The following is an 18,502-nucleotide window of genomic DNA, read 5'->3' as shown; positions in this document are numbered from 1 at the left end:
ACCTGAAAGTGTCTGTAACTCATATGAGCTTTAGTAGAATAACAAAATTTATATAATCTGCATGTACTTATTTATTAATAGTATTCCATTCTTCTATTAGAGCTCATAGACCAACGGGTCATAAGCAAAACAGAGGAGGAAAATACAGTAATGTACAGGCAGACACGAGGAAACACAAAGGTACAAAATTATGAGTAAAAGCTTTTCATTAAAATGTAATACTATTAAATGCCACGAACAGAATTTTTGCCACTGCAAGAGTCATGACTAGATTATCTGACAATTAAATTTGTAATTCTGTGAGCAGGTAAGAGCTAAACAGTTTACCTGAACAAGATAGCAAACTGATCAGTCTGTAGTTGTCTGTTAATGAATAATTGCGTTTTATGAATAGGAATAATTATTATCAAGTCAGATTAACAGATGTTCAAGAAGAAAGGGGCTGGACTCTTGCTCCAACTGAGGATATTAGTCTTAAAGAGTTCATTAACAATAAAAACAAGGCCAGGAACCTAACCTATTTTGAGGTTTCTAATAAGGCCAACCTTTCTCTGTTATTGGTGGCCATGGAAGGAGATTAATAAATTATGCATGCTTGTTAATCTCAGGCAAGGTGGCAAAGACAAAAATATTTTCAAAATAGATTCCCCAATTACTGGCAAAGATATTGCAAGGAATTGAACTTGGGGGTGGGGGGTGGGGAGAGACAACATGAGCCTTCAGGTATAAAAGAATCTGGAAACCATTCTGAACTTTACATTGATTCTAGACGCTAGTATCTCCAATAGGAAAGACAAGTGGTGCTTAACTTGCCACTTGGATGGCCAATGTTCCCTGTAAGCTGTACATATGAGCAGCTGTTCATCAATACAGGAAGTCCTGCTCAGCAGTGACTGGAAGCCATGCAGTGTCTTGCTTGCCCATTGCAAGATTACAACAGTTATATTCTGCTCAGGATGTGAACTGCTGCACTCAGTGTGTGTGGGGGGGGGAGGAGGGAATTAGAAGGACCATTGATGGCCATATGCCTTTTTTTTTTACAAGGTAGAATTTTGAGGGAAACAAAGTGGAATCAAAATTAACGAGAGTCAAAATGCTTTGAACAATCCTCTGGAACAGTTAGCTCTTCCATCTCAGTTGACTGTTTTGTGCTAGTCCCTACACTATGATATTTAACCTGATTAGTGCTACAGAAATAAGAGTTATTAATAGCTAGTTCTAATTTGTTGTAGATCTTCTGCAGGGTTTCATCAATCAGAAAAGTCTGTGGTGCCAATATCAGCTGTAAATCTGGCAAGGAAGTCTCAGGATTAGTAATAGCATGTAATAGCATGATTAGTTGGATTGAAGGGGGAAACATGGATGAAGTCCAGAGGTGATTTAAAGCTGTACAAAACATGTATCGCCGCTGGCGCTGCGGACTAAATAAAACAGTAAGCCCTTGGAAGGCGGGCTGTGTCCGGGATGAGGAAGGGTGCCTGAACCATATGAAAGGGCGGTATAGAAATCGAATGAATGAATGAATGAATGAATGAATGAATGAATGAATAACCTTGTTCCCGATTTGGGGGGTGGATTAGAGAGGCATGCTTTGTGTGTTAACTGATGGGGAAAAATTTGTTTGCTCTGCCTGGACCATTTCACACGTATTTGTTGCTCCAGGCAGTTTGCTTAAAAAAAAAAAAAGCCCTGTCCTTGGGAGAAGAAAGAGGGAGCCCGTGCGAGGGTGGGCGCTGGAGGCTGAGATAGCACTACTTTGCCTCCACACCTTTTCTTAGCGTGTGTTTGCTGGTTGCTCTCCTCTCGCTTGGCTACATGGTTGGAAGAATCCATTTTTGTGGATTCCTCAACTAGCACTTTAAAATAGAGGATCTAACTTTCGGATTGCTGCTGGGACTCTGGATGCTGAGGACATCATGTAAAACACATAAAAAATGGCATCAGCAAAAGGTAAGCCTTTCACTATATTTTCCAGGTGCGGAATGGCACTAAAATTTGCTTCCAGAGCAACTTCTCATTTTCTAAGGAAAGGGGCATCTCCCAGGCTGAAAGCAGCATGTGCCTCTCTTACAAACTGCTTGTAGACAGATCAGCACTGATCCCTACTGCTAACTTGGCCCAAAGCAGGATGTAAGAGAGACATGATGCTTCCAACTCAGCAGGCACCCCTCTCTTTAGGAACTCAGAGGTCAGCCTCGAAGCCTCCAGGGTGAGGTATCGTTTCATTTTCCACTGGGAATAGTGCCAGTAAATAATAAGTGGCATCCCATCAGTCAATTTAATCTCATACAACTTCCTATATTGCAGGCACCCCCACACATACACAAAAGGTGGAGGTGTTGCCAGTGGGATAAAAAGTGGGGGTATGCATGATATTCCAAAGCAAGTAGAGGAAGCAATCATACAGACCAAAAGGTACAGGGGGGACACACAGACCAATTGGCAAATTACGAAGACTGGACTATCTAAGCCAAAACCAGACACATGGCAACCCTAGAAGTCACCCTAGTGGCTCCATTAGTTGGTTTGGGGACTCATAACAGCATGTGGGGAGGCTACAACCACTTTTCCCTGCATGTATTGGTCATAAACAGAAAACAGCTTGTTTGTGTTTTAGGGGCATTACTTCCATTGCAAGTGTGATTGACAAACACAAGGACATTGTAATAATGTCTAGATAAAGCCTGAATTTCACATTCTTAATTAACTAACCAGCTAGTCCCATGACTTCAGAATTCTAGTTGTGTTGCTTGTACTTAATTAAATGCCTTCAGTGAGGTTAGAAACCTGCTTTAACTAAGAGAATTAAAAAGTGTCAAGAAACCGCAGAAAGCGATTTTTAATCAGCTGAACTGAAATGCAAAACTAATTACCTCTCCAGAGTCCTGAGCCGCTGTTTTCTGAAACCAGTTTCTATTCAGAGAGGATAAATCAACTCAAGTGTTGATAAGCATCCTGTCATTCCATCTGGCACACAATTGCTTGTTGATACCACACCACTGTACTTTGGTTTCTGTCGGTACACTAGCAACTTATTTCTAAGTTCTGATTGTGATGCAGAACATTTCCCTTTTTTATTTAAACCAATGACATTTTAGTAGCACAACCATATTGTCATGTTTGAGCTGACCAAAGCAGTGAACTGAGGAGAGAGAGAGAGAGAGAGAGAGAGAGAGAGAGAGAGAGAGAGAGAGAGAATTTGTAGCTGCTGTCATCATATCTTTCCACAGAGATAGTCCTCTGCCTCTTTGCTGCAGCTATATTTAACAGCCTTTCCAGCCATAAAAGGTCGGGACAGTTGCCTTCACATTCCACTGACTTCAGGCCTTATTTTTGTTCTAGACTGGGAAGCCCTGATCCTGTCAGCCACTTTACCGGATTCAACATTTGTTGGATTTCTCTCTCCCTACCATTCATCCACTTCACGACTGAATTTTTCAAAATCATTCTCAGCTTGGCTCCTGGTAAGTATGCCCTGTTCAGAGACATTATTTCTCAAATAAACTGGTTATGTATATTATAAATGTGGACTGATGTTTGCCCTTTTTTCTTTCAAGTTCAGCAGGGGTGAGGGTGCGATGTGATAGTAAATTGGAGGCATCTTAATCAACTCTTAGGGATAAAGCAAAATGACACGAGAGGCTGACAGCACAATCCTAAACAGGGTTATAAGTCAATGGGCTTACAACAGTGTCATTCTGCTCTTCTTTGTTAGGGACCAATCCTATACAAGTCTACTCAGAAGTAAGTCACATTTTGTTCAATGGGGCTTACTCAGACTCCAAAGAACATTAAGAAAAGTGTTCTTAGGACTGCACTATTTAAACCATCAAAATAGATAGTGGAAGTACTTTTCAAATGAGACTTGAATGAATGACTGTACAAGAAAGTTTTGTTGTATTGGTTTCTCTGTAGAGAATGTAACAATTGTCTTGGGAATGCTTTCTGTTTGCTTCAGAATTTCTCTGGAAGTACTAATGAAAGAGATAAGATTCTTTTTGAGTTTCTATATGTCAGTTTTTTAATATGGCGAGCAAGCACTTGTTCCTACTTGTAGAAATAGGTTATAAATACAACCTCTATTTCTGCTGCACTGTGCATGCTTCTGTAAATGTGTTGTGGCAATTACCAAAGGGTTTTTCAAAAGCAGATTACCTTTCCTAGAACATATGAATATTGTTCAGACTGAATACTGCTGGAACTTTACATCAGACTCTGAGAACCCAGCCTCAGATGCAAGAGGCTTAACTGGGGTTTACTTTCCTGTTAGAGTCAACAGGTGTTCACAAACAAATGGGGATGGCTCTTCAAAGCTGATAACTACTGAAGTAAACCTGGAGTGTTACGAAGCCTTAATGTACCCTTTTCAGCATATGATAATAGCCAGACTATAATGGCACGAGGAATATAGAAATTGTAAGGGGAAATGCCATCCATCAGTCCATCTATCTACAGACAGATTGGAATTTGACTACACGTACTCAAATGCAATCACTAACATTCAAAATGCCCGCCTTGCCTATTTTGCTGGTAGAAAAAATGGATCTGGAAAGAGTTGCCAACTCTGGGTTGGAAAATTTGGGATGGAGCATGAGGAAGGTGGCATTTGGGGAGAGAAAAGACCTTAGCACTGTTTAATGTCAAAGAGTGTGGCCTCCAAATTAGCCATTTTCTACACGGAAGCTGAGTTCTGTCTTCTCGAAATCAGTTGTAATTCTTGTAGATGGCCAGGCCCCACCTGGAGGTTGGCAACTAGGCAGTGCAAGTGCATCACCGAAACAGAGAAAAAAATATTGAAAGCCAAATGCAGATTCTCTATTTTTTTGACTTTTGGCTTTTGTAGTTTTCTCAGATTGTGGGGTCATGTTCTGGTAGTTTTTGCACCTAACATTTTGCCTACATCTGTGGTTGGCATCTTCAAAGGTCTGTCATAGCAATATGTGTAAAACTACAAAAGCCAGTTGATTTCGGCCATAAAAGCCTTCAACAATACATTTTTTGGATTTTATTTGGACATATTTGGCAGCTATAACCTGAAAGGCTGGCAGCCATTTAAACTTAAAGGGTTGACCAGTCCACTGATCAGCTACTCTTCCAAAGGGAAGGAAGCGAAAGAGACTGCTGAAATGACTTGCAACCATTCCAGCAATCCTTTTCACTACCCTCCCTTTGGAAGGGGAGGGGGGGTGGAGGAAGCAAAATGGGTCTCTGAAATGGTTGCCAGCTGTTTAAACTTAACAGCTTGACCAACCCATCTACGTGTTAATTTTATGCAGCCTCAATATGTGATGGATTATGTACACTTACTGAAAACTTCTGGTGTTTGTAATTGAAATTCATATTATAAGTGCGTTAACAACTGCATTTTTTATGATATATCCCAAGCGTGAAGTGAAAAGTGAGCTAAAAGGAATCCAGGATGTCATTACCATTCTACCAGAGACATCATCAACATTTTGATCGTGCATATCGCCACAAGGAGCTGGAATCCACTCTAAGTCAGTACCAAAAGGAAGAAAAAAGCAAATCTGCAATCTACGCACAAGGATCTTCCGCCTACAGTCAGGCAGCTGCACTGGCCTACCACCATGGTTCAGCATCTTATGACCAACAATCCATGGTATCCAGCCATGACCTGGCTGAAGCTTATGCCCATGGAACATCAGCGCACAGTAAAAGAGCAGCAGCTTACAGCCTTGGATCGGAATCACTCACCAAGAAAGCTGAAGCCTACCGTCTAGGATCTGAACTGGTCAATAAGAAAGCCGAAGCCTATCGTCTTGGATATGAAACTTATCGAGGGTAGGTCAAATTTTTTTTTGACTAATAATGGAATAACAGCCCACTGAATTACTAGTAAAATTTCCTTTGGGTTTAATTTGGGGAAAGAGCAGGGCTCAACTTTACATGAAGAAGGCCCCAGGTTCAATCTTGGACTCTCCAGTTAAAGGATTACATAGTAGGAGATGTCAAAGACCATGGAGAGCTGCGGTTAGGCAGAACAGACAATAGCAACCTTGACAGACCAATGGCCTGACACAGTCTAATTCATGTGAAACTGTTCAGTTAGGCCAGGATCACATTCCGTAATCTACAACTCCATGCTTTTATTTGCAGGAACAATTAAATATTCTTAGGCTAATTTTGCTTTACATTTCTTCCAAAGTAGGCATAGCTTAAAGGAAAAAGTGGTTTATAACAGTGGTCCCCAACCTGCAGTCCGCGGCCCACTGCCGGGCCGCGAAGGCCAGGGCGCCGGGCCGCGGTTAGCTCTCCCCGCCCCCCCGCAGTAAAAAACTTCTTACTGCGGGAGGGGGGGAGAGGGAATCAGGGCTGTGCCGCGCATTGCGCATGTGCGGCCCGGCTGCGCATGCACACATGCGCGGGCAGGGCAGTTGCCCCGCCGGTCCCCAACCGGAAAAAGGTTGGAGACCACTGGTTTATAACACCACTTTTGCCTCTGTTGTTTGCTTTCTGTGGTCCAAATTATACATTACACAGTAGACCTGTGTCATAGTCTCCTGATTTTCTTAAATCAAGTAAAAGCCTGTGTGGAAGATTAAAAGTGGAGGAATAGGAGGAGATTCCTCTTGTATGAAGTTGTTTTTTTTTCTACTGATAAGGAAAATAGGTATCTTCCCCCTCCTTTTCATGAGTAAATGAACTTGGGAAGAGGATTTTGATTGGGAAAGTGCCAGAGGGAGAGGGGTTAAGCAGATTCCATGTCTGTGGTTTCTTAACATATCTCATGGCTTCATTTCATTTGGGGAGGGTGGTTTATTTCAGTAACTGTGTAACGCCTGCCTTTTGGCCCCAAAGCTGTGCTACATTTTTACAAAACAATGAAGTCATGAAAATTGAAGCAGAGGTGATAAATATGAAATGTTCTATCCAATTTTAGAAAGAAAAATGAATATGCAGATTCATTTCTACCTCATATCCTTAATGTCTTATATTACATAAGCTGTCAGGAGCTCTCAGGACCAAACTAAATGTTACGGTTTTTAAAGAGTTGGGTCTAGTTTCCTGGTTTTCCAAGACCGAACGTGTATTCCCTGCAGTCAAACATCAGCTGAGGAAATGTCATCTTTTTTGACTAGGAGAGCCTAAACAAACTCAGATTGGTGCCACAGTGAAAGGATTACAGAGCTCCAGCTTCTTCCTCAGCCCTTTGCCATGTGAAAACCAAGCTGGGGCAGTTCTCTCAGTCTGCAACTACACAAGCATAGATACTCCAGGAGCCCTTCCTTCCCCCACCGTTGGGCTCTCCATTTTTTTTAGCAGCCCTTCCCTGCAGTGGCTGTGAAGTTGGGGGGAATGCTATTTAAAAACTGTAATGTTGAGTTTAGCTTTCAGTGGTCCTTCTAGCAATGGAGGATGAGCAAGGCCCCACTGGAACACCTTCGGGGAGCAAAAAAATTAAACATTAAATAGCTCACAAACTTATACAAACCACTTTTGTTCATGAACTGGCATTTCACTTTGTGGTTCAGTTCTTGGTGCAGCCATGAACTGAACTGCAAAAATACAATTTGTGCCCATCCCTAGACTCTATGAAATTATGTCTTATTGAGGTCCCTCCCATTCTGCCTTCCCAAGACTCTACCCCACCCCCATCTCCAGATCTTTTCCAACCTAGAACTGGCAACCCTATGACATCTGTATTATTGCTTAAGAACCCAGCATAGTTAGCTCACTGAAGCAAGGTGTCATTTGTGGTAGAAATCCGGTCCCCAGAGCAAGTGTATTCCAGTGTCCCAGGCCTCTCAGCAGATTCAAAAGAGAATCTTGTTATAAGTAATTACCTCATTTGTTGTGATTGGAATTTAGGCTGGCATGTGATAACTTGGTGACCTTTATAATTTAATTGCAGATGTTGATGAAAATATGACCAGCTTTGTAAAATAGCCATGTTATTTTCAGCCTCTGCAAACAGCATTAATGATGAGCTTTCAAAGCAAAACTGGGATTGCTGTAGAAACAAAAAATGTATAGGTTGGGATCAAAGGTGTTCTGCGAGATTAAAACATTTCTGCTGGTGCAGAAGTGGGGGGAGGTCATGATCACCATGAACTTTCTACTCAAATTATAGTAATCTGTGCTGCATCACAGTGTTTCCATGCTGCTTCACTCCTCATGGAAGCCTTCTTACCTGGAAGCCCCACACAGCTCTACTTTTCTGTGGAAGCTCCATTCTTGCTGCAACTGTCAATGCAGTACACTGACAATGGGGCTTCCAGGTAAGAAGTTGCTGGGTAGTTTTTCCTCCTCAGTCTCCATGGTTGCGTTCTTCCCTAGATTTGTTTTAGTGGCACAGGGGCACGTAGCAGAAAAGAGGAGGGGAAGCAAACCTCTTTATGTGGTTCTTTAGATCAAACCCTTTGATAAATTAGTTTTGAAAACATTTCTTAATTATTATGGGAAAATGCATGCGTGATGGGAATTCAAGCTTCTGGATTAGTGTTATATCTTTAATTTCTGTTCTTCTTGGCCATTCTGCAGAACTTCCTTTCCCCCCACCATTGGCTTTGATTTACTAGGGTTCAACTCGGCTCTCGGCTTTTATGACAATATGGTTATCATCATTTATGGCCAGACACTGCAGTTTTTCTGTTCATTGGTTAGAGGAGACCCATTGCTCCAGCAGCTGAAGAGTGTACTTGAGGATGTCCCCTTTCATATGTAATAAGATGCCATGTGCTTACTCAGCAAATATCATAAGGAGTGCAGTAATGGTTTGGTGAAGAGGGAGTGCTTGGTCATTTGATTCCTAATTAATTTGTCCTTAAGATCCAAAGCCAACATACACGTTACAGCTGCTACTTAAAATGCTTCACATGGTGTTTGTTATAAAACAGTAAACTACTGATGTGCAGAGGTATATTATGGAGGGCCTCAAATACCAGTGCATTAAATGTCATTAGTGTTAGAGAACCTTAGCTGAGCCACAAGTTAAGATGGTAGTCCTTTTCTTTTTTCTTTTTTTTTTTTATAATAATTTTATTGTTTATTATTATATGAAGCATTTACAGAAAAGTTGTAAAGAGAAAGCGACCAGTTGATATGGTTTGCCATCTCTTTTAACATAGATATTTAGTTCTCATCACATATTATTCCTAGTCTAAAAGTTTTTACCATTTTTCTTAGCCAAGTGATTGTTAGTACATATGAGATCTATTATAGGAATACATTCTGTTATTATCTTAAATGATATTAGGTCAGTCTCCTTCATAAGTTGGCCCTAACCCAAGAATTACTACTGTTGTCTTGTTAATGCCTATAAAATATGGTTTGTCATCCTCTTTTGGCATACATATTAACATACATATTCAATTCCCATTGCATATTAATCCTGATCTAGGAGTTATTACCATCTTTCTTAACAGAGTAGTTGTTGATACATAGGAAGGTATAATCTATTATAAGGATATATTCTATTATTGTCTTAAGTGATATAAAGTCAGTTCCCTTCATATATTAGACCTGTCCTAAAGGTTGCTACTGCTTTTTTTTTTTTTTTTTTTTTCTCACAAGAAGCCAGGAGAATACTCCATTGTTCAGCTCATCTTTCAGGTGGTCGCAGAAAATGAAATTGTATTTTTTTCCATAGTAGAGTGTTTCTGATTGTCCTTCTGTCAGGGCCAGAGAAATCTCTTGCTTGATTCTTGCTTGTAATCGCCTTTGAAGGGGCTTTGAATCCTTTGTCAATCTGGATCTCTTCCTCTAGTCGCACAGAAGTATCTCCTGATAGCTTCCTAGTTGCTGTCGCTTTTGAATAGACTCTTTTTATTTTGCTGATCCAAGTCATTTCCTGCTCTGAATAGACTTCCAGGTTTTTGGTGCTTTCCTTCCATGAATCTGTTTTCCCAGGTTCTTTAAAGATACTTTGGGTTTTTACATCTCTGGCACTCTCTCCCTCCAGTTGATTAACTTCCAGACATTGAAGTTTCACTTGATTTACTGTTAGCTGAGCTGCGTCATCAGCTGGTCTCTCCGGATCTTGGGCTCCATCCAAAAGCTCCCCCTTAGTCCCATGAATTTCCTTTTCCAGCTTATTGACTGCTTTCAGTATCTCTGAGTTTCCTTTGCATAACAAATGAAAAAGCTGTGCTTTAGTTAATTCTTCCATAGTTCTAGGCAGTCACAAACTATAAACAGAAAGTCTCGTGAGGTCTCGCGGGAGCACGAGCGATCCCAAATTATCAGTTTATCGATCTCCGTATCAAGTCAAATTCTCCCACTGAACGTTCACCCATAAATCTTCAAGGCACTCTCTTTGTTTGGTTAATGGGTGTAATTAGCTGGGAGTCTCTCACTCAGGAAAAGAAGGAATTCGCTTGTAAATTGGTTGAGGGGGGGGAGGGAAGAGCTTGTGAGAGGAGAGAGAGAAAAGCCAGAAAGCTTTCAATTCTTACTGTTGTAGGTTCCAGCTTCTGTCAGGTTCTGCTCCTATCGATCTGGTAAATGATGATCTGGGAAGAATGTGAGGTCGGCTGGTCGTTTCAAGCTTGTAAAGTTGTTTGCAACTAAGACGCCATCTTGACCTTGAGCTCAAGCCGCTATTAATCCAGGGAGATCTTGCTTCTCCCTACGGATCTGTAGGACCCTCAGGTCACCGTTCCCGGTTCCTGGGGCGACCGGTGAGCAGATTTGCGTATCTGTTCAGGTCAGCCAGGTGCATAAGCCCCTGACCCTCGGCATGGCTTAAGAGCTGAACTGAAGTCCAGCTTTCTTTATGGCGCCCCTGGTGGTTCTCGGTAGTCCTTTTCTTGATTACTGGTAGTACTGTGCATATATTTTGTGCCTTAAGCAGCACATTTTCATTTCTTCCAATCCATAAGGGCAAGAAGATTGTTTTCCAGAATATAAAATTAACAGTGTTGGGATTCTGTACATGTCACTGGATTCTGCAGGCGACAGCAGTGGATTACAGCAGGGTACCTGAGCTTTTTCTACTCTCTGCTGATAGTAAATTTATGTTGTCTGTGTTTGCAGAGATAACATGTTCTTCTGTTTCAGGAGAATTTAACCCTCCTTCATTTTAAAACTATGCATAGTTTTCTGTAAATCTTGCTGTCAAGATTTTCCCTTCTCTATATGGTCTCAGTACACAAATTTAAGAATCTACAAAGAAGACCATGTTGAGAGTTATATATAGATATTGCTTTTTTGTAGTCTATTGAGAGTTTGCATTTACTTTTTTATGTGCTTCCAGTGTTATACTGCAGAAAGCTAGGGTGGGATTTGGACTGTACAAAATGTGCATCAAGGTTTGTTGACTGGAATGTACTCAGCATGCTTCTCGATGTGCTGAATGTCTTACACAGCTCTTTATGTGCTCTAAACTTGTTAATGGATTGTATCCAATATTTGTAATGTTCTCAACTTGACCCTTCAGAGTTCAGGCTATGCCACTGTCAGATGATCAGACCCAATGCATGGAACAAAGTTACTCTATTATCTTTTACATGATGATCATCCAAAAAAATTCCTCCAAACCCTATAATACCACATTCAAGGGAAGTTGTGATCAAAGACAGCTCAGCAATTAACCAGCATCTGCCCAGCAATGGCAGTTCTTCTGTCATTTAAAAAAAAAAAAAAAAAAACTTGGGTTGGGCTCTTCAGGATCAGGCAGAAATCTAGTCATCTTAGGAAACCAATCTGATAGTTCTTGGCACTGATTTCAATGGAAAGCAAATCTTAAATTTCAAAGCCCCATTTCCATTCTAACTAAGGTGACTTTCTACAGAACTGAACTCATCATCAGTGATATGATCCTTATCAAACTGCAGGTGAATAGAAGAAAACATCAGGTCCGAGGATCCTGGGATAGAGTCATGGAGAGAACCTATGGCTCAAGGGTAGAGCATCTTTATGACATGCAGAAAGTCCCAGGTTCAATCTCCAATTAAAAGGACCAGGCTGTAGGTGATAAGAAAAAACACTGCTTGAGACTGTGGAGAGCAGTTACAAGTGAGGTGATATGAAAGGCCTTGACCTGAGAGAGCTGCTGCCAGTCTGAGTAGACAATACAGACCTAGATGGACCAATGGTCTGTTTTGGTATAAGGTGGTTGCATATGTGTGATCTTTTACAAAAAACAAAAACTGGGCAAAGGGAATTGAACCCTGCCCTGTACCACTTTGCTGCACTCCATTTCTTTCAACATTTTTCTTCTTGCCCAGCTGACTTCCAGTGCTGCAGCCAGACAGTTAGCACTGGAGTAAGATATGAGATGGGGGAGTATGTAGGTCCCCTGACTCCTGTGATACAGTGTTGTTTAAAAGCAGACACTCCACTGGGGTGAGTGGCCTGAAGAAGAGGAGAGGAAGGGAAGATAATTGTAAGCGCTTTGAGACTCCTTCAGGTAGTGAAAAGCAGGGTATAAAACCAAAATTGCTTCTTCTTCTCTTTCTTCTTCTGCTCATATTCCCCTCTATCCATGCAGCTCTTTCTGTCAGCAAGTACAAGTAGAGCATTTTTCTCAGTTCCCTTGCCCAGTAAGCCTCAAACATTCAGAGAGTTGTGGAGAAAGGACATGCATGGCTTGGCTGCATCTGCCCTTGAGCAGCGAGGCTGGCCACAGCAGTATTTTAAGTGTGAAAGGGCTTTTCTGTGGCCTCCCTGTCAGCCAACTGTTAGGCAGATGGGGAAAGCTTTCCCCCCTCAAGGGGAAAGCACATCCATGTCCACAGACTCCCCTGCGTTTCTCTTGGAAACACCCCCCTTGCCTCGGTGAGGGGCTGTTAGAGGCTCTCTTCAGAGCAAGCCAGAAGGAAGGAAGGGGGTGCAGAATCCTGAGCAAGAGCAGCAATTGGCTTTGGGGGAGGGGGAGATTCCACCAATAGGAATCTTTGGAACCATCAGCATGTTGTCAGAAGTAAGAATCACTCTTTATGTATATAGACTAGTAAAAAAAGCCTGCTGCAGACAGGAATGCAGCAGGAGCTAGACAGGAACAAAGATGGAAGGGAAGGAGAAAGAAAGAAAGAAAGAAAGAAAGAAAGAAAGAAAGAAAGAAAGAAAGAAAGAAAGAAAGAAAGAAAGAAAGAAAGAAAGAAAGAAAGAAAGAAAGAAAGAAAGAAAGAAAGAAAGAAAGAAAGTCCTCTCCCTGAGCTGGCTCCCATCCATGGTGCCATTTTAAAATGACAGGAAGGGCATGGGGGAGAAGGGAGGCTTCCCCCAGGCTTTCTGATCATTTTTTGGGGGGGAGGCTACCTGGCCCAAGGGAGAAAGGAAATCCCCCCCCGGAGGCTTCCCAGCCCAACGGCAATGGAGGCCCCACTCCCAGGGCACTTGCATGTGTCCTGGGGAGTGGCTGCCAGCAATGCTGGCAGAGAGCCCGTGGACAGCTGGGTGGGTGGAGAGTGGGCATGGCTTGTCTGAGGCAGGGCCGAACTGAGATGCTCTTTGCACATCCTGATTGGGCCCTGCCTCGGACTGGCAACGCCCACTCTCCACTCATTTAGCCCTTAATGAGTTATTTCAACAGCGATCCCATTGTTAAAGATTATTTCTTGCATTTCTTTACCATCACACATGACTACTGGTCTAGTACCGTAATAATAAAGACTTGACTTGACTACCATCACACATGACGAACAGCAAAATATCATCTGCCTGTCTGACTGCCCAATGTCATTTTCTTGAAATGATCTAAAACTGTGCAATTGATTTGCGATAACTGGCTCAGATCCAGAAAAAGCCTCAACATCTGACAATTAAGCACAAACTGGGGATCTACCAGATATATTGCAGGATAATAGAAAACACAGCATTTGTTTTCCCTGTACCTGGCAAGAGGGGCAGAATTTCGAAGAGGTCAGAACCGAGCCTTCTGATTGGGTATGTGGAGGGGTGTCTGGAATAGGTTTCAGGAACTCTTCCAGATAAGGAAAAGGAGGAAAGGTCAAGGTGATAAGGAGGTACATTAAATGTGGGTTTAGATACATCACTGGGAGTTCATTTGAGATGAGAAAGTGCCATTGCTTAGTAGCTGGTGTCAGTGAGATCTCTTTTGTTAAGTAGGAATGTGCCAAGGACAAGAGGCATTTTGCCAAAGGCACAGGATGAAATACTCTGAAGAATGGTGCAAAAGCTTTCAGTCCCTGAAATAATTTCTGAGATTTGTTTTTTCAACTGAATAGTTCTTTGGGTTTGTCACTGTGCCATAGCAGCAGTTTTATAAATTTGCCCTAGCTCATTGTATCCTGAAATGCTTTCTAAAAGCATGCCTCTATTAGTAACCTATGGTCATTAAGAGCCCATAGCTATCAGGATTCCCAAAAGCAGATTGCAAATCTTGCCCTTCAACTGATATGTTGCAATCAGATGCTTCTTACCTGGTATGTGGAACAGAATCTCCCCAGAGCAATGGCGGGACCTATCACTCTTTGCTCTCTGGTTTCAAGAAGAACAGCCTCATGACCTTTGAAATGTTTTTTAGACAAATGTGTACATTTTCCAGGCCAAACTATCCAGGTCTGTCATGGATAGTTCTAGTTTATCTCGTTTTTCTGTTGTTACTAATGTGTATGATCCAAGTAAAACTGTTAAATTTCAGACCTATCCATTATGAATACGGGTGGCTTGCCTCTCCTTTGGATTACTGATTATGACCTTAAGAACATTTATGATACTAAGCAGACAGCACTTCCACATGTAAAGGTGTCTTCTACTTAAGGAAATACTCTTTTTCCTTTGCTGCAGAATATTTGAAAATAGTAAATAATCTAAAGATCTGCTCTCACTAGTGCAATAGTTTGCATAATAGTTTGCATAACCTCTTGCCCATGTAAACATGTATGAATAGCTATGGATCCATTTACTGTGTGAACAGTTCTGCAACATTTGCATAAGCATTTGTGTAATAGCTATTTTCATTCTATTCATGGTTCTTGGGCTTTGTCCCTTGAGGACTCATGGTTTGGCACTGAAAAATTAGCAGGCAGGAAGGAAGTGGTAATTGAAAAAGACTGCATTTGTTTTGGTTGATTTGGAATTTCAGACATTGAAATACAAGTACAGTAGATGCTATGAAATTAGCTTGGTGCAAGGCCTGGCAGAGCCCTCAGAAGATATACTCTAAAAGTGCTATAGAAATGAAATGTTAATCCCTCCCTCACCATGATGTTTTATGATGAAACCACAGGTCTAGGATTATTGCCAGTGGTCAAGCAGGTGGGAGGGCAGAGCTTCCTTCCTCCTAGCCACCACTTTCTCCCAACAAATAAATCCTCCTAACTCTTTTGCAGGCAAAAAGTGGCAGCCAGGAAATCTACACAGATGAATTACTGGTGAAATACGTTTAGTTTGAAAATCTACTTATTAGGCAAATAACTGGGCAATTAGCTAAATCTCTATTATTATACTTAAACATGACTTCTAAGCCATCCTTATGGGGGTCAAAAGGGATAATCTCTCTCAGATTAGTTGAATCACAGTTTGGCAATATCTATCCTAATTTCATAAAAACAATTTACTAAGAAGTCATATCAGTTATAGCAGCTTCTTGAACTACTTTGATCAGTCACTGTCATTTTAATTATTTAGTTAAGCAAATTTTAGGCATCTGTGTTCATACATATTATTTTGTCCACTAATCACAATGACACAAATATAGTTTAATTTCTGTTGGCAGCATTCTGATCTCAGTTCTCCTAAAAGAACATATTCCTAGAACTATCAAAAATAATTATCAAAATTTTGTTCAGCATCTGTTTCTAATCAGGCACCCCCATATTGCTGTTGTATTTCTGCCCTATAGCACATCTGGAGATATAACTCTTAAATTTTACAAATTGCAGAAATATGCTTCCCTTCATGAAAAAAAATCTGTTACTAACAACAACAAATAGTAGTTGATGTTGTTAACAGCATTGCTGAGATCTACAAAACTGGTTGACAGTCCTATCACAAAAATCATTTACTCACCTCCTGCTCCATGGGCCAAATTGGATGGGAGCTGCAGGGGTAGGGCCAATCAGGGTGCAGCTAGCTTTTCTGGCTGTACCCTGATTGGCCCTATTACAACTTGGACAGCCAGACACGTTCCACCCCCAGGCTGTTTCACAAATATAAAGAGAAAGAATGGATAAGGATGTGTATAGTATTTTAATAACGTTGTTAGCTATCCCAAGATGCAAGTCAGGGGCAGGATACAAATTTAATAAATAAACAAACAAATAATAACGCAAACACAAAAAATGTTTATTATATTGATTAATCAAATCCATTTAACCCTATATTTGTGCATAGATTATGTAACTCTGCACTACTGTATTATTCTTCAGCAAAGCATGTGACTTCCACAACCATCCTTAACACTATTTCACTCCATTATATATTTGGGAAACAGCCTCTTGGGAGGAGACTGTCCAGGGCCCAACCATCCAGGTCCACCCTGATTGGCCCTTCCCCTCCAGCCACCCACTCTCCTTGCCTGCTAGAAGCCTTGCGGCTGCAGCCTCCAATGTCACCCACGAGGAGATTGGCAGCGACAGGGCTTTGCGGCCTGCAGGTATGCTCCTGCTGGGAGGGGGCTGGGGGGAGTTTGTAGCCTCCCTGTGGACCGCAAAGCCCTGTCGCCTCTGGCAGGGGGGCTTTCCACTCCCTTTAGCCCACTTCTCATGCCCTCCTGCCTTCTTGAATGCGTGTCTGGCCTCAACTTGGGCCAGGGCCTTTTCGGTCCTGGCCCTAACCTGGTAGAGTGAGCTCCCGGAAGAACTGTGAGCCCTGTCAGAACTCTTTGTTTTAATCCGCCATCTTGTTGTTTTAATTTATATTTTGGGGTATTCTATCTTGGGATGTCTTAAATAGTTGCGTTTTTATCGATGGAAGTTTTACTTAAGTTGTGAACTGGCATGAGCCGGCTAATTTGGGAGTGGCGGTATGGACATTTAATTATACAAATAAGTAAATAATAATAATAATAATAATAATTGCAACTCTCCCTGACAGAGAGGAGACAATAATCTTCCCTTGAGGATGGGTCAGAATGCTGCTTCTCAGATGTTCTCTGAGCTAAGAAATGGAGTTCTGATTAATTCCCAGAGCATCTGAGAGATTTTCAGTTCTCTGACAATCTGTTGTCATAGCAACTGTAGCATCTCTGAGGCTTCAGACATTGCAGCTACAAGCCCACCTGCATCCTCTTCACAATGGTAATATCACAGAGTGGGGTCAGCCCATTTCGCTCCAGTTAAGATCCATTAAGCCCCAAGGAACTGTTTGCGGTGTGCAGCCCTGTTATATGTTTTATGGTCACAGATTCTGTTAGTTGTACAAAGTAAAAAGGTAGTTATTTCTCTAGACTTTTGTGTAGTTTAATAGACGAAATTGTTTTTTACAATTCTGCTAGACCAGCCTTTCTCAATCTTTTTACCATTAAGAAACCCCAAAATATTCTTCAGGCTTTGAGAAACCTCACAAGTGATGTCATCAGGCAACATCTTCCTGCCATGTCCTGAAAATCACATATAATCAGAAGTTACATCACCCAGACACTTCCAATGGATGTAACATCACCAAGCCACTCCCACAGCACAGAAAGTGATAGCAAAGAAATATTTTCAGGTGATTTGTGAAGACAACTATACCTTCACTCTAGGCTAGCTACCAGTTTGCTCTTCACCAAAGGAAGTTTGCAGTGAAAGCCTTCTGAAAGAGGGCTGGGGCAGATCTATGCCATCCCCAACCCCTTTACACATTAAAAATAGGATCAAACCAGGGCTATGCTGCTCTGTGCCCCCCACATAGTCAAGTTAAAATTAGAGTACTTGCCTCTCTGAACTCCAGTCGCTATCATGTGATGAACCTCAGCCAGCAAGGATTTGTATGACCAGGACCCCTCCCCTTCTCACCCTCTTCTGGCCCATTGTTGGCCATTTTGGGAGAATGGGTCAATATGACCATATATAGTTATATCTCCTGATAATTAGTAAAGTTATTTTTAAAAACATATTTAAAATTAATTCATTCCCATCTAATTGATGAAACCATTCCAGCATTTTAACAGTCTTTTCCCCACTAGACAGAGAACAGGCAGGGAGGAAGAAGTTAGTCAATGGCTTTCCAGACTCAGCTATCTCTTAAGAAATGCTAATATGGCCAGCTAGACTCACATCCTGAACAGAATATAACTGCTGTAATCTTAAAATGGACAATAAGTAGTGCAAGACACTGTGTGGCTCCAGACTGTGGCTCAATTACCTTTCCTGTGTTAATGAGCAGCCACTCATGTGCACAGCTTAGACCGTTTATGCACTGGGAACTTCACTGCCCCAGCTCCCGTGCAGGAGCAAAAATAGGGGGCGGATGAGCTGCACCAGGCCAAATGCTCCCCCATGTGGGCACAGGATGAGGTGGGGGCAAACTGCCACGAGTAAAACTCCAGCCTACAGCCCAGCATGAAACCTCCAGTGCATAAACGGTCTTAGAAGGAACATTGGTGAGAAGTCTCCAAGTGTACTGTGTGTACTATTGCTTTGAGAAAGCTGAG

At 41.7% G+C, this 18,502-nt stretch overlaps 1 protein-coding gene across 3 annotated transcripts in view; it reads left to right on the top strand.

The window, feature by feature from the left end:
* The window catches only part of MYOM1 (myomesin 1), a 93,565-nt gene that overhangs the window by 5,910 nt on the left and 69,153 nt on the right, over nucleotides 1-18,502 (top strand). The window contains exons 2-4 of one of the 3 annotated variants that reach the window (XM_077352667.1): nucleotides 1,868-1,950; nucleotides 3,343-3,464; nucleotides 5,386-5,802. In XM_077352667.1, the coding sequence (XP_077208782.1) occupies nucleotides 5,420-5,802 (383 nt within the window). In that variant the 5' untranslated portion in view covers nucleotides 1,868-1,950; nucleotides 3,343-3,464; nucleotides 5,386-5,419. Of the gene's footprint in view, nucleotides 1-1,867; nucleotides 1,951-3,241; nucleotides 3,465-5,385; nucleotides 5,803-18,502 lie in introns of those variants that run through there. The other 2 variants (XM_077352666.1, XM_077352668.1) reach the window with 2 other exon arrangements.

Source organism: Paroedura picta, chromosome 9 (assembly GCF_049243985.1).
Source record: "Paroedura picta isolate Pp20150507F chromosome 9, Ppicta_v3.0, whole genome shotgun sequence".
Lineage (NCBI taxonomy): Eukaryota > Metazoa > Chordata > Lepidosauria > Squamata > Gekkonidae > Paroedura > Paroedura picta.
The sequence above is the reverse complement of the archived record's forward strand: the minus strand, read 5'-3'. Positions and strand labels throughout refer to the sequence as shown.